At 41.1% G+C, this 15,439-nt stretch overlaps 1 protein-coding gene across 4 annotated transcripts in view; it reads right to left on the bottom strand.

Annotated features, from left to right (window-relative positions):
• The window catches only part of nalcn (sodium leak channel, non-selective), a 110,967-nt gene that overhangs the window by 94,061 nt on the left and 1,467 nt on the right, over positions 1-15,439 (bottom strand). For 2 of the 4 annotated variants that reach the window (XM_050049054.1, XM_050049057.1), the window contains exons 2-8: positions 10,517-10,628; positions 10,246-10,307; positions 9,342-9,482; positions 9,066-9,248; positions 5,683-5,766; positions 5,415-5,554; positions 5,181-5,309 (exon numbers count right to left, since the gene is read on the bottom strand). In XM_050049054.1, the coding sequence (XP_049905011.1) occupies positions 5,181-5,309; positions 5,415-5,554; positions 5,683-5,766; positions 9,066-9,248; positions 9,342-9,482; positions 10,246-10,287 (719 nt within the window). In that variant the 5' untranslated portion in view covers positions 10,288-10,307; positions 10,517-10,628. The remainder of the gene's footprint in view (positions 1-5,180; positions 5,310-5,414; positions 5,555-5,682; positions 5,767-9,065; positions 9,249-9,341; positions 9,483-10,245; positions 10,308-10,516; positions 10,629-15,439) is intronic. The other 2 variants (XM_050049055.1, XM_050049056.1) reach the window with 2 other exon arrangements.

The following is a 15,439-nucleotide window of genomic DNA, read 5'->3' as shown; positions in this document are numbered from 1 at the left end:
ATGAAAAAAAATATATAAAAATAATAATGATAATTTAAAAATAATAATAATAATAACAATAATAATTATATATATATATATATATTCATTTTTTTATTTTTCTGATTTTGTCCCAAAATGCCTTTTTTTTTTTTTTTTATCGAAGAACATGACTATATGATGGCAGCATGGTGACGCAGTGGCAGTACTGTCACCTCACAGCAAGAGAGTTCCTGGTTCGAACCCAGGGTGGGGGAGCCCTTTTGTGCAGCGTTTGCATGTTCTCCCCGTGTCATCATGGGTTTTCTCAGGGTACTCCGGCTTCCTCCCACAGTCCAAAGACACACAGGTTAATTGGTGACTCTACATTGCCAACAGATGAGTTGTCTGTCTCTATGTAAACCCAGCTCTCACCTGATGTCAGCTGGTATAGGCTCCAGCCCCCCTGCGACCCCTAACACGATAAGCGGTTACGGAAAATGAATGAATGACTATATGTCCCACCTTCCACAAGTTGCTGTGTTTCTAGCTGTAGGAATATGCTGATTACCAATGTCCAAAGTCAATAAAGCATTCAAGTGTTGAGCTTCTACCTATGTTCCTTCTACAGTGCTGTAATTCATTTAAATTAAAACAAGCTCCTAAGATTTGGACATGGAAAGAAAGTTGTGTGGAAGTGTTGCGCCATTAAAAAAAAGCCAATTTAATGTGCGAGACTACTGCTCAGACAGTCACACCAAACTGATCACAAAAGATGAGATGCTGTCAGGATCTGTCAGACTCAGCTCAGCAGGTGACAGCTACTGACGGATCAGGCTGACCCATCATTGGTTCGCTCTGCGGTAATTCATTAAAGCAGGATGTCACAATGTGGCGTAAGCAGCACACAAGTTTTTATTTACCACACTGTATGAACTTTCAATTATCATCGACTCTGCAACTGAGGTTTCACGCTAAGTGTACTAACAAAGCATCATGCAGGGGAAGGAAATTGTTTTCAAAGGAAGACACAGTTGCAATCCTGTTAACAGTTGGTCCACAAAAAGCAGAGTGTAATGCGTCAAGCACCGGACTGACGTAGGTTTGACGTTAGATATTCCCCATCGAGTCTTTTCTTTTATTATCAATACGTATAATATTCATTCTCCTAACATGCTTATTTAAAAACAGGACCAAGTTCTATCTCCGTTAGAAACTTTGATAAATCCCGGTGCTGTAAACACACACCAGTAAAGAGATTATTCATGAAATAGATTTAGTTAAAGCAGTTGTTGCAGAATGATGTGGATTTTAACTGTCATGAAACAAAAATAACTTGAGGTATAGCAGTGACAGGCCAATAAAAGCACAACTGTACACTTTCTATTTAAGCTGAAACAAACGGTTGTGTGATATGAAAAGGTAAGCAATGAAATGGAAACAGTAAAGCCCAAAAGTATATATAATACAGTGCAATATAAATTTTATATGGAATATGGGAGCTGGGTATAATGCGTTCCATACAAACGGAGTGTGTCTCTTTAAAGTTTTAAATCTTTTAATGAGACATCTAGATTGTGCTGAGCCCTGTTTCACAGACTGTAAAACAAGCTACTGTACCACCTCTGCAAAGCATCTTCCAAAACTCACAAGTAACACGCAAGTGGTCTCCTAACGATCTTGATAGAGGATCACGATGAAATTTATGTTGATAACGACAATGAGCTTTGGACATTTTTAACCAATATAGCTAGATCTGACAGACTGTCACACAGCAGAAATAAACCCAACCACAGCCAGTCAGTGTGCTGCCTCTCTTACTGTATATGCCACAGTGCTGAAGATGAACTTACATTATCCCCTAATGCTGAGGAAATTATAGACAAAAAGGCAACACAACATCAGTTACATGGATGTGGTTTGGATATTTCAAAGTGACGAAGTGCAGATTAAGATGGTCTGCAAATATGATGTCACTCGGTGCCAATCAAGTGCCAACAAATCTTTTCTATCACCTGAAGAATGAGCATCCTGGCAAGCTAACTTGTTTTGTTTTGCTAAGTTAAAGGGAAACTTCTAGTTTTTTTAACCTGGACCCTATTTTCCCATGTTTTTGTGTCTAAGTGACTAATAGCAACAACAGTTTTCTTAAAATTAGTCCAGTATTGACAGACACCTCAGCAGCTGCAGTGGTGAAACAGGCTGCATGTAATCCTGACAGGCAATTGTGCACTGTCAAGTTACGTCCACTAAAAGTGCTGTTTTTGCCACTGACAGGCTCCGATTGTTATTATAAGTGTCTGACAACATTACATAAAGGACCCTACAGAGATATGAAATGTTTTCCTATACCTTTCGGTTGTCTGTTTGTAATTGTGACAGAGTCTCGCTCAAGACAAAGTATCGTTCTGATGCCATCTTGGCACACACACGTTCCTGAGTGCCCATTTTTCAGTGTGCAACGGCTGCGCCCTGACACAAACACAGTTCCATTTTTGGAATGCAGCAGCACGCAAGGACCAACCAATCAAAGCCAACAGATATCTTTCCTTTCATTCGTTAATATCAGTCTGGGATAAATATGCCAATCAGTTCATTTTAGTGCAGGGCTGCCAGAGCTTTTCATCTGCCCCACGGACGATAGGCCTACACAAAAACAGTGCCTAGACGAAGCTTTGCACTCAGGATTTCAGGTAAATAGGCTATGCTGGTTAAGGTTGCTTACAAACTCAGGCACAACCTGGCACCACACACTTGAAAGCTGGCGCGGAAAAGGCACAAGCACCCAGCGCCTGACCTCGCATTTCCAAGGCAGTAAAAGACGCAGCATGTGTACATCCCCTTACGAGAGTTGGAGAGAGGAGTGCCAGGAAGAGTTTGTTTTGTCGGAGTACAAAAATCGTAGCTTAGTGTTATCTAAAAAATGTTCCATGTAATGGCTGAATATTTATCTGATTCGACAATGTAGAAAGAGGTTTCTCCTTAAGGGACACGTGGTTACACACACTAACAAACAGACCGGATCAGCAAAAGGTAAGAAAAAATGTTTCATTTTACTGTAAGGCTTTTTCCATAATGTTGTCAGACACTTAAAATAACAATCTGAGCCTGTCAGTGGCGCAAACAGGCACTTTAAGCAGATGTAAATTGACAATTCACAGTTGCCCATTGGGATTATACTGCAGCCTTTTTCACCGCTGCAGCTGGAGCAGTCTCGTTCAACACTGGATGAAAAAATTGTTGTCTCCATTTGTCACTTAGATACAAAAACGTGAAAATAAGGGTCAGTTAAAAAAAACAGAGTTTCCCTTTAAATGTTAAATTTTTTTATCACAGAATATATTGCAAACCAAGCCATGGTCGCACACTTACATATGTATGTCATTCTATTTTATATGTTAATAAACTCTCATTTAAACTTTGACTAAGTATCCCACAGGCTCTAGTCATTATTAGGATCCTCTTCAAACAGTTATATTTTTGCCATATCGAGCAGCACTACTTGAGAGCACAACGCCTGCAGGAACAACTCATCAACACTGATGAGAGACACTACAGTTTATTATGTGTGTTTAAGTAGCTGTATTCATAGGCTATTTATGTCACAATCAAATTTACTTACTGGAGAATTACTGTTGCTTCTATAGTCTGTTATGCAAAGATTAAATGTCTGGCTGGATGCATTCAGGCTCATGTACGTCTGCACCTAAGGAGTGTAACAATGGTGCTTTGTTTTGATGTTTGCACTTAGCATTGGCCTCAGTCAGTATACTGTAATAAGAGAAACACTCAATGTACAGTATATATCTTCTAGCTTCTTAAAACTACTTCATTAACCATTATCGCCTCAGTAAACATAAAATGTATCACCTCGATTAAAGCAACACAGCCTCTGTCACAGGTATTTAAAGGTGTTCATTAAAGGAGCTATATGTAAGAAATCTAAAGCAAATAGTCGTAAAATCCTCCTAATATGTCACAGAGACTAAGGAATAATGTTCATATAACATACTGATCTCACAGACAGCAATAGTACAGCCAGAATATTTGCATTTAAAAAAAAAAATTACGGTTTGCAAATCATGTTTATGTTTTGAATTTGTGTTTTGGCCTGTTGCGCCACCCANACAGAGACTAAGGAATAATGTTCATATAACATACTGATCTCACAGACAACAATAGTACAGCCAGAATATTCGCATTAAAAAAAAAAATTACGGTCTGCAAATCATGTTTATGTGTTTTGGCCTGTTGCGCCACCCACCGCCGTCTACCAGTCACGCAGTCAGTAGAGTCTCAGCATCAGTTACAGTTACGACTGAGCTACAATGGCTGACGGTGCGACTAAACACAAACGACCTCGTTATGATTCCCAAAAACGCCAAGACAAAACTCGAGGCAAAGCGAGGGTCTATATAGGAGATGCTTTTGAACGGTGGAGACGGTTGAAAGCGGAGAAGAATTTGAAATCGGATGTCGAAGTGGCTACTCTTCTCCTCGACAGGTAAGCTTTAGCCAAAGTTGGTGAACTAGCATCATAGCTAGACGGGGATAGACATTTCGAATACTTTCAACTGTTATTCATTTTCGATCATATATTGTAGCCCATGTGCAGGTGGGTCATCGACCCGACTGATGTTTTTGAGAAACAAACATTAGCAGCACGGCAAGCAGCATTAGCAGTGTCCCGGTACATAGCTTTAGCAGCCGGGTCCTCCTCCGCTGTATCCTGGCAGCAGCGTTAGCAGCAGAGAAGCCGGACTTGCTCGAACGGTCCGCCGGAAAACTGAAGATCAAGGACACGGTGACGCGGCCCTGCCACGGCAGCCACCCGTGGGCAAACAAATCACCCCCAATTTCCACCAGATGCGTGTTGGCCGGCAGCAGAGCCAATAGGATTCAGTTGTAGTCAATGTGTGTGTTTCCACCGGCTGCAGCTGTGCTGCGTTCCGGCTCTGTCTCAGCTGCGGCACTCCAGAGCCCTCCGCAACAGATACGCAGGACTATTTTTGCCAGACACCGGAGCACAACGCAGCAATTCAGCACAGAGCAGCAACCTGGAATCTGTAGAGAAGGGGGGGGCGGACACGACTCGCGGCAGTATTTTGAATTTGAGTGCAGTAAGCATTTTGGCCACATTCTTACATAGAGCGCCTTTAAAACACTAAATGATGAGTTTAGTGAAGTTGCCAAAGTCACACTTCTTCATTCTTGGTTCTTACCCTTTCTGTGTATCGTTAGTGACGCAGTGATGGTTGAAGGTCCCGAACATCTGAACACCCAGGATTCCATAGAGCAGGAGAAAAAACAGCAAGAAGATGGAGACACTCCAGATCTGTTCTCCAGATCGCCTGCAAAGCACAAGAGTAAAGAAAGGCGTATTTTGTGTGTATTTTGTTTATGTACGACTATCCATTTAATTGTGGAGAAAACAGTGACAGAAGACAGTTTCCTACTTCAGTATGTTGGTGATGCGGGAGCGAGGAAGCTCGAAGCGGAAGTAGATCCTGAAGGCCCGGATCATAATGAGCGCTCGGGGGATTCTCAGCATTCCCCATGGAGACATCTGATCCACAAGCTCTGCTATTTCAAACACCTAAAACAACGAGAAATTGATTATTATTAGGCTAAAAAAAAACAGCTATCACAATTAATTGCCTCACGTCAAGCTGTACAAGCACTTGCAGGAAAAAAATGGCAATAATTGTAAATGTTGCAACGTACCTGCAGCACCAGGGACACCCAGATGAAAAACACCATGAAGCCATCAAACATGCACCAGCGATCCTTCACATAGGAGTTTTCCCCCTGTGCGGAGAGACACAGAGAAAGAGCGGATGTCAACAAAAGTCAAAAACACGAAAGAGTAATTGGAAGAGCAAAAAATATGAACATGAATAAACAAACATCGTCATTATCCAAGGCCATACTTTTCATGAAAGCTGATGTATTCTAACAACTACAAGACATCCTGTGATGTTTTGAGGCTTTAATAATGCCAGTCTTTATGGTTCTGAAAATTGCCCATATCAAGTGCCAACTGTCACCTTCTGAAAATCTGACAGAGAAAGCTTTTATTGTGATAGAAAGCCTTTGTGTTGAAAAAGTAATGGAAAGAAACAAACAAACACAAAAATGAAAGTGTCTGTTTTGACGGACTGACCACGATATTCAAATAGCCTTGTTTTCGACATGATAAGACAAAAAATGGTTAAGCCCCTGAAGTGTGAACGAACTGAAATGCCATGGGGCCAGCAAAAACGGGCATACTTAATTACCACTTACAGAGAGACAGAGCCTGTAAGAAGCTCTTAGGGGGGTCAGGCTTGTACAGGAAGAAAGGCTGCAAATAGGAGGGTGTGTTCGGAGACACTTCACAGATAAGACCATGTTTGATTACACACTGACAAGCATAAAAGCATGCAATTACTTTATCACGCTGTGTGGATCGTTTGTTTTGTGCCGGCACTTTCATCAGCTAGCTGCAAAATACAACTTCCAAGTGTCAATCAATAAGGTTATAGATGTGTGGAATAAATTTAGAAATCCAAATGTGTGATTCATCATTTGTACAAGTTGGATTTTACTTGACAGGCACAGAAAATAAGCGAGACAAAAATACCTTCCCATTTTACAGATACAGATGTTTTTTATCTGCTTTTAAGAACTACAAAGGGAAAATAAGAGAAAGAAGAAGAAGAAGGAATGTTCCAGTTTTGATGCTGTTTTCCTGCACTGGTGATTCTTATTCTGTGTCCTCCGGTGCCTCCCTGCTTGTTATCCTTGATTTGCCAATTAAGCTGTCCACACTTTTTATGGCAGTAATTATGGGCCTTTCATCTGCCAGCTGTCTGTTCCTGGACACTTCTATAGAACATTATCTGTCTACCTCCGATTTGAATTGTGTTGATTCATCTGAATTTGCAGCTCAATGCGACTAGTAAGGGCGTGACTGCAACTCTGATGCAACACAAAAAGCTGATGGACCAACATGTGGTCAGTCAGGTCTCTAATTGTTTGTGGCTGTTACCTTCATCCTACTACATTCAGCAAGAACTGGCAAAGCAGGCTAAACTGAAAATGAGTACTTTAGTGTTGCTTTATTGTTTGACTGGTAACAGGAGTTTCACCTCCACTCTCTTCTGGTGATATTAGGGGAAGGGGAAAAAATCAATACAGCATAGTATCACAATATTTTTGTGTGGCAATATTGTATCGTTACATGGATGTCAAGTGTCCTATCATTAAATTATTAATAATACAAATACAAATTCAACCTTTTGTATCATATTACAATAATAAAATCAGTTGCTTTTTCAGTTTACTAGATACATATTGGTGCAATAAAAATGACTGAAATAACATGAAAAGACTAAAAACTTCATCTTATTAGATATAAACCTTGATGTTTACAAAGTTTTCCTTTGCAGTTGATAAAAGATAACATCTCGCAAAATATTGCAATGTATTTTATCGCAATACTCATATCGCAACATGTTTAAAATCGTGAAAAAGATACTGTATCGTGACTTGCGTATCGTGATAATATCGTATCGTGGGGCCTCTGGTGATTCCCACCACTAGGTGAAATGACCATACAATATTAATTAGTTAAGTGGGAAAGCCTTGCCAGTGCCCTATTCCAAAGTAAAAGGAATAATTAAAACCCCAAATTACCATTTGTATATGAATTACTCACCCTATGAATTACTTATGCTGAATTCGTAAAGAAAACATAGTTTTTCTCGCATTTTTCTTGTGAACGAAGAATCCAAAAACAAAGAATTCTTAATGAATTAAAGTCATAGGGGTCCGCGTTTTAGTTTACAAGCTCTCACACAACTCGTGAAATATAATCCAAGGCTCATTTGTCCAGTCATATGCTCAGTGTTTCCCAAACAGACAGCTCTTTCTGACCAGAAAGTGAAACTTTCCCTGTGCTCTCTTCAGTGCCAGACTCCATTGACAAAAACAGTAATGTTACCTCGCTGAACACAGGAGCTGCTGCTACCGCTGCCTTGATCTGTAGTGTGTTGCATTATTGTGTGACTTTGTTGAACTGGATTAACCCTTTAAAACACCAGTCACACAATGACACAAACAAACAAACTTATTAAGGCAGTGGTAGACCAGCAGCTCCTGTGTTCTGTGAGGTAAAATCAGTTTTTGGTGATGGAGCCTGGCTTTGAAGAGAGGACACTGGTTTTACATTCTCTTTAGTTCCCTGTAAGAAAGGGCTGTGTGTGCGGGAAGTACTGAGCGCATGACTGGATAAATGAGACTTGGATTATACTGTGTGAGTTGTGTGAGAGTTTGTAAACAGATGTTTTGATGTAGTTTCGCTGTTGTTAAACGGAGTTGCCTATTTCTTCATTTCATCAAGACCTTTCTCCATTTTTGGATTCTTTGTCCATCAAAAAAAGTTTTTCCCACAAATTTATTGTGACACAACGCAAGTAATGGATACACAAATGGTCATTTGGGGAGTGAAGTATTCCTTTAAGCTAACCAGCTCAATGCCCTATAACATTTCTATGAAGTTTCATCTGAATTTGTTAAGGTAAGGTAAGGTAAGGTATGGCTTGGTAAGGTAAGGTAAGGTAAGGTAAGGTAAGGTAAGGTAAGGTATGGTATGGTATGGTATGGTATGGTATGGTAAGGTAAGGTAAGGTAAGGTATGGTTAGGTAAGGTAAGGTAAGGTAAGGTAAGGTATGGTTTGGTAAGGTAAGGTAAGGTATGGTTAGGTAAGGTAAATGGTTACTGTCCCTGACTGGCCATTTGAGATACAGACAGTAGTCATGAGTACATGAGTCATGAGAGTGCAATACATAACACGCATATACAGTATCACACAGTGTTAGGGATAAATCATGGACATTAATGGTCACTGCCGGATAAGATAAGCAATAGCAGACATCACAAAGGACGATCTATAACGCTTTGTGCTGCATTTAGGGAGGCAAAGTCTCCGCCCTGATAGAAGCATCTGAAACTCAACATGGAGGGGATGTTGAAAGTCTCAGACATCAGGTTATTAAAAGTAACACCAGTGCTAACACACAAATACAAGTGCATCCAGTAACCATGTGAGTCTGTCAGTAGCTACCTTGATGATTCCTCTGATGTGCATCTTGGCGATCATCTCGGCGGTGTAGAGGAACATGAGCAGCGTGTCCAGCGTGAACGTCACATACTGCAACGGAGGGTAATGCTCGAATGTCTTGGGGGTGTTCATACACACGGAGATGACACTGATGATGGCACAGGCCCGCAGCAGGGAGTGCACCCACTGAAGGAAGACAACAAAAGGAGAAATAAAATATCTGGTATGATAGACCACAGATAACATGTGATAGGCTGACCCCACCACCAGTACACTCACTGGTTTGTTGATCCAGAAGATGTCGGCGCTGTCCGTGAGGGTCTCATCCGGCCCAAAGTCGGTCATGGGCTGGGCCTCGACCCGTGAGCTCTGTTTCCTCTTTAGCATGCTGGGGCTTGCCGTGCTATACAGAGAGTGGATCTGACAGAGAGAGGGAGGCGAACCAAACAGTGAACAAAGCTAAATGAGGAACAGGAGAACACGCTGGCTGCATCCAAGTCTGGGCAGTGGCAGTACCTTCTCTTGTAGCTCCAATAATGTGGATTATAATCTAAATTGATTAATTTTAAGTGTACTTAATGCAGCCCAGAGGCACTTGGCTTGGCATAGATGGCCACATTAACAGTAACGGACTATAAAAATACCAGTGCACCTCTTCAAAGATGAGAAACTGGACAAAGCTTGGGTTAACCGTATATTTAAATATAGCATGAATGTTTCTAATAAGCTGTGTATCAATAGTGGCTTCTATGTCATTACATGTAGCATTAGGTTTAGTTTACTGTGATGTATATTCAGCAAAATAAACCACCCTGACTTGAATTGCCAGAACAGAGGTGTACTTTAAAATTAAACATGTGTTGCATTGTTGAATGGCCACCGTGATACACAACGCAGCACACATGGAACACAGGGACGAGTGTATTCACATTGGAACAGCTCCAGTAACTTACCATTTGGAAAGATCATACATGATCTTCATTGTACTGAACACCAAGGCGCCAGTAGATTAAGCTGATCAACCTACTGTACAGTGTGAGGACTTGTGCGTTGGTGTTACCTGCCCATGTCCGTGTTAGTGTATGTTTGTGTGTGTATGCAGGAAAAGAAAAAGTGTACAGGCCGTTTCAACATAAGAACACAAGAAGAAATGACACTCTGAATGGAGACAAAGCGCACATACCAAAGGGAAAAGTAAAGCTGAAATTGCTCCAGCACTGCACATAACATGCGATCAGGCATACCCTGTAAATAACACACAACAGTTAGTCAACATCATGGCTTATATGGTGTACAGTACACTACCCACATCTACAGTACGCTCATAGAGACAGGAATGCCCACCACGTCTGACATCAAGGCATATATGCGACACACTCTGTGAGTGAGTGAGTGACTGACTGAGGTGTTGTGGAAGAAGAGGATGGGGTGGAGGAGGGACCAGGGGGACTCACTGTGAGGCTCCTCATTGGTGCGTTCATCCCCAGGTCACAGAGGGGTGGAGAGACCAACCAGAGAGAGAGACTAGAGGTGCAAAAAGGAGAATGTCCTAAAGGCCTGGAGGTCCTGCGGCAGCAGTCAGTGAATGGTAGCAGTCATAAGAGCAGTAAAGAGGGGTGAGAGAACATATTCACAAGTGCTGCGAGGTGCAGCTTCAGCACATTATCTATGCAGTTCATTTGGTCCACCCAACTTACACAACAATAGTTTCTCTAATATCCAACAACATGTAGCCAGGCTGATAGTTTTAGTTAGAGATGTTCTGATACCATTTTTCCTTCCAGATAACAATTCCAATACCTGAATTTGCATATCAGCTGATCCCAATATACATACAGACAATGAATGACGTACAGCTTTCTTTTATCATTTAATCAACCCTTCCCTAAGTCCCACCCCCAGATGCAAACTGACCAATCATAGCATAGAATTGGGCCAGCTCAGACCAGGGTCTGACTAGCCTCGTGTCACCAGGCTCTTCACGTACGGCGAAGAGCCTGGTTTCCATTCACTCTGAATTTTGTCTGGATTCTGGTTCCGGTCTAGAGAGCGGATACGGAATTCACCAAATTCACCAAAGTAAAAGTGTTCACCAAAGTAAAACTTTAAATTCTGGTGCACCATCGATTTACAATAAAAGAAAAAGGTTAACTTAATGGCTTGGGGCTTTTCTTGTAAATTATATTCTTTAAATTAAAAAGTTTCACCACATTTTTATTAGCTTGGTGCTTTTACTTCGACGGAAAGGCGCATCCATTGAATTCCGGATCCTGTCTCTCTCGCCCTGGTTCTGGTTCCCTACCAAAACGGCCACTAAATATCGACATTCTGCTGACAGCTACTGTTTTAGAGCAGCAAAGAAGAAGAATTGATTTCTGCGAAAACGGCCATTTTATCTTAAAACTACTTTAAACTAGTTAGAATTTACATGGTATCTGGTTGGTGCATAGATTCACGTAGACGCCAAAGTCATTTCCAATACTGGTATGGGTATCAGAACAACTCTAGTTCTGGTTATAGGCTTATTTGTCCATCCCAATTCAATGTCTGTGGGGCTAGATTATCTGTATGACTGGACAGGAATGCAAGAGTGTTTTGCAATTTGGGTAGACCAATTCTTCAAGAAAAACAACCATGAAATATAATTCAATAATGTAAGATAGTGAAGGTATACCACTGGAAAGATGAAACAAAACAACAGATTCAGTTTGTAGACATCATCGGCACAAAAAACATCAGAAAAAGAACAGACATCAGATTCCCAGATGAAATGCATCACTGCATCAGGAGCTCAAAGGTAAAGGTTTGTAATTTGTATGCGTTCACATTGAAAAAAAAAATATATAATAGTATAGTTGATTCTACCGTCTCAATCAAACCTCAAATGACTTGAATAAATTCAATTTTGGACTTGTCCTTAACTGACTGAAATTCAACAAAGACGTTTTTGTTAAAAAGTGACCAAACCTGAATGGTGCACAAACTTTGCACACTTTTTAAAAAGGATAAAGAGACTAAGAATCTAAGCACGAGAACAAAACACTTGAGGATGGGAACGCAGACCGAACAATGCAACTGTATCGCCCTTGTTTCCTTTTCTGCTCTTACCAAGAAAAGAATCTGTCCGTCCTATAAACCCCATGTAGTTAGAAGCAATTTCCCGGTGTAATTGCTACACTTAACATATGCAGATGGAGACGTGAAGAAGAGTGAAAACAAAATTACAGGGTCTAAGTGCTATTATGTGGGAGTATAGGTGGCAAAGACTGCAATTACTTTCCCATTTGGAGAGAGGACATGTTCCTCACGGGCAGGATGCGATCACTGGGCAGATTAATTGTAACTGTGAGTATTTGTTGGAGTCTGCAAACTTTCTTCGCTCAAGTTTTATTCTTGGAGACTGCACTCTGGCAGTGCGATCTTAATTACAACTGACAAGAAAAAGTTTGGTTGATGTGGGCAGCACGTTTGTACTGTTCTTTATTTCTCTGCTGTAGTCTTGAGTAGAGTTCAGGCATTTATGCAAATTTGTCACAAATAACGTAGGTGTTCAGGTTTATGGAGAGGATCAATACATTCCCAAGGTAACTGTGTACTCATGCAGCTCCTGAGGAGGTGTGCAGAAAGTGGCCACATTGGGTTTGCATGGAGCCTATCTCAGCTGACACTGGGCAAAAGGTGGGGTATACCCTGGACATGTCGGCAGATTATCTCAGAGCTGAGATATAGAGACAGACCGATCTACAGGCAATTTAAAGTGTTATGTAAAAGGCGCACTCCTAGAGACAAACACAGAGAGAGTTATCACCCAGCTTCAGCAGTTTCCCTCTACACTGTTGTTTTAGTGTCTTTATTGTTCATGCTCTCATTGACCTGTGTCCAGGAGCAGCGGGTAGATCGTTTCAGACAAAGCCCTCTGACTCTGTGAACCCACTGTGCACTACCTGCCCAGACAAGTGAGCAACTAGCTGGTAAACGCAGTGAAGCATTTAATAGCCAAAGAGGTAAAGCAGCATATACTTCCTTCAGGGTTTGGTGGAGACCCAGACAGACCTACAATGAGAGTGAATATTGGGTTTATATTCATCAGGTGGCCAGATATACAGCTCTAAATGAATGCTAAAGTTGCCCAGGGCCTGCTTGATGTGTACACAGGAAACTGTTTGCAATTTTACTGAGCGATAATATGTGTGTCAATGCTGTGTTTACAGCAAACGTTGTTAGTCAGCTGGGTCAGCTGGTTTGTTGGTGCTGGGCAGGGAACATACAGTGGGTTTATCAGAGCTTTTTGGCTCAAAGCACCAGCCTGCTGCATCTGAAAATGATGCTGATGAAAGCAATGAGAGTAAACCAACACAGTAAAATTGTGGGACATCAAACCAAAACAATAAGCTGAAAGATGCTACAATGTGCTATAAAGAGGGGCACCGCAGTTAGGTGATACTTCTCAGTAAATCAGTACTATGAGCAACAACTTTCACATCAACGTTTAGGCATTTGATCCATTATAAACGCCAAAATATTAATTAGAGAAGCTGCAAAAGTATACATATTTAAATGTTGATATTGAGGTATTACAAGTGTTATTGTAGGTCAAACAGCCCCGGCTATTAATTAGAAACAAGATCCTTGCCACAATTACTAGCCATCATCTGTGGTATAGCCAAATGCTTGTTTCATTTGGATGTCAAAATGTTGTCATATAGCATTCTGTTTCCTGAATGTTAAAAGGTGGCCAGTTGGCAGTGTTGGTGTGGAGGATATACGCAGGTATACAGAGTATACCTATCTCTTTTTGTGGACGGTAAAAGTAAATCACCCTATCAGCCCATTGGAATATACAGGAGAGCATATCCACTCCCTCCTATGTAACCTACCGTTACCCATCTACCTACATGTATTAGTACACCAAACTCATCAACTACCACTACACTACTGATTGTCAGTGCTGTCAGCAAATTTCATAGATATTTTCTCAATGAAAATGTAACTTCACAAGAATAGGCCTATTGTGGGGATACCTTGAAGAAAAATCCAAATCAATCTTGGTAAGGGACTGTTCATTATTTATGAAGGGTGGAAAGAGTGGTGCAAAAAGGGGTTGGCATGTTGAATAACTTTTTAGCACTTGGGAGGAGGTTATGTTTTTCACTTTGGCTTAGGGCAGGGGCATACAAAAGTAAATGGTTGTATTTTATTTATTTTACCACTATTATTTTCAAATTTCCGATGGTTCTACACACTGTGTGGGACACATGCTTCAGTTAGGAAAAAAACATAACCAAATTTAAGCTTAAAATAGTGATATTTCATTTTCAAAATTACTTTATTCTACGTCTCATTTACAATTAGGCCAAAAACAAATTGTTTGCGGTAACTAAACAGCATGAAGGACCAACACATTCTCACTCCAACCTCGTCACATAATGACGTTTGGTCATGGACATGGTCCAGATAAGGTGTGCAAGGTACCCTGGGTGTGTTGGTTGTTGACATTCTGGGACACCGTGTCTGTTAGGCATTGTCTTCTTTCAAAATACACTTCTGTTTTTACAGGAAATCTAACAGTTACATAAGTATCTTTCAAGATTAACACACTGTTTGTACAAAACCGCAAATTGATTTATTTATTTTTTTCTTTAATAACAAACACAAATGGTTGTGTTTAGGCAACAAAAGCATGTGGTTAGGTTTAGAAAAAATGAACAGGGTTTGGCTTTAGAATCTTACAGGACGCGAACACTGCTCTCGGGGGTGAAATTCTGTGTTTGCTGGACCCAAATTGTTGGACTCAGACATTCGCCACCTTAACTTTAGTTCATGTCCCACTGTGTTTCCCCCTGATGCCGTTGAGGGCCATTAAACTATAATGGCAATGGGCCACGTATCATGCTGATGTCAAAGGACAGCTTTATTCGTCAGCATCTGACACCGCAAGTCACCTCCCAAGCACCAGATTTCGACAACTTCAGAGTGAAACCGGGCTCAGAAAACACAGGTGTATACTAGTCTTTTATCAAGTGGCGTGATTCGTAACTGCTGCACCTCTACATGTGGCACAGCACGTCATAATTGACTAACAACACTTAAGATTGACACTATGGAACCAAGGATTTCTTATTTGGCAGCTTAAGCTCCTCCGCTCTCCTGTTTCTTCTCACATCCTTGCTGTGAGGTGCTAGGACACGAGGAAGAGATGAAAGTGAAGGAAGTCAGAACCATAAGATGCATACTTGGGGTGACTCTGGCACCTTAACATTGGTTCTTGTCCCATCACTTTTCCCTTTGACGCCGCCAGGCACCATTAAACTATAACAGCAACCGTCCATGTATCATGCCAAAGTAAAATGACGCCTTTATTCGTTGGTGTCTGACGC

Source organism: Epinephelus moara, chromosome 7, assembly GCF_006386435.1.
Source record: "Epinephelus moara isolate mb chromosome 7, YSFRI_EMoa_1.0, whole genome shotgun sequence".
In the NCBI taxonomy this organism is placed as follows: Eukaryota; Metazoa; Chordata; class Actinopteri; order Perciformes; family Serranidae; genus Epinephelus; species Epinephelus moara.
Note: the sequence above shows the minus strand (reverse complement) of the source record. Positions and strands in the feature narration are given on the sequence as shown.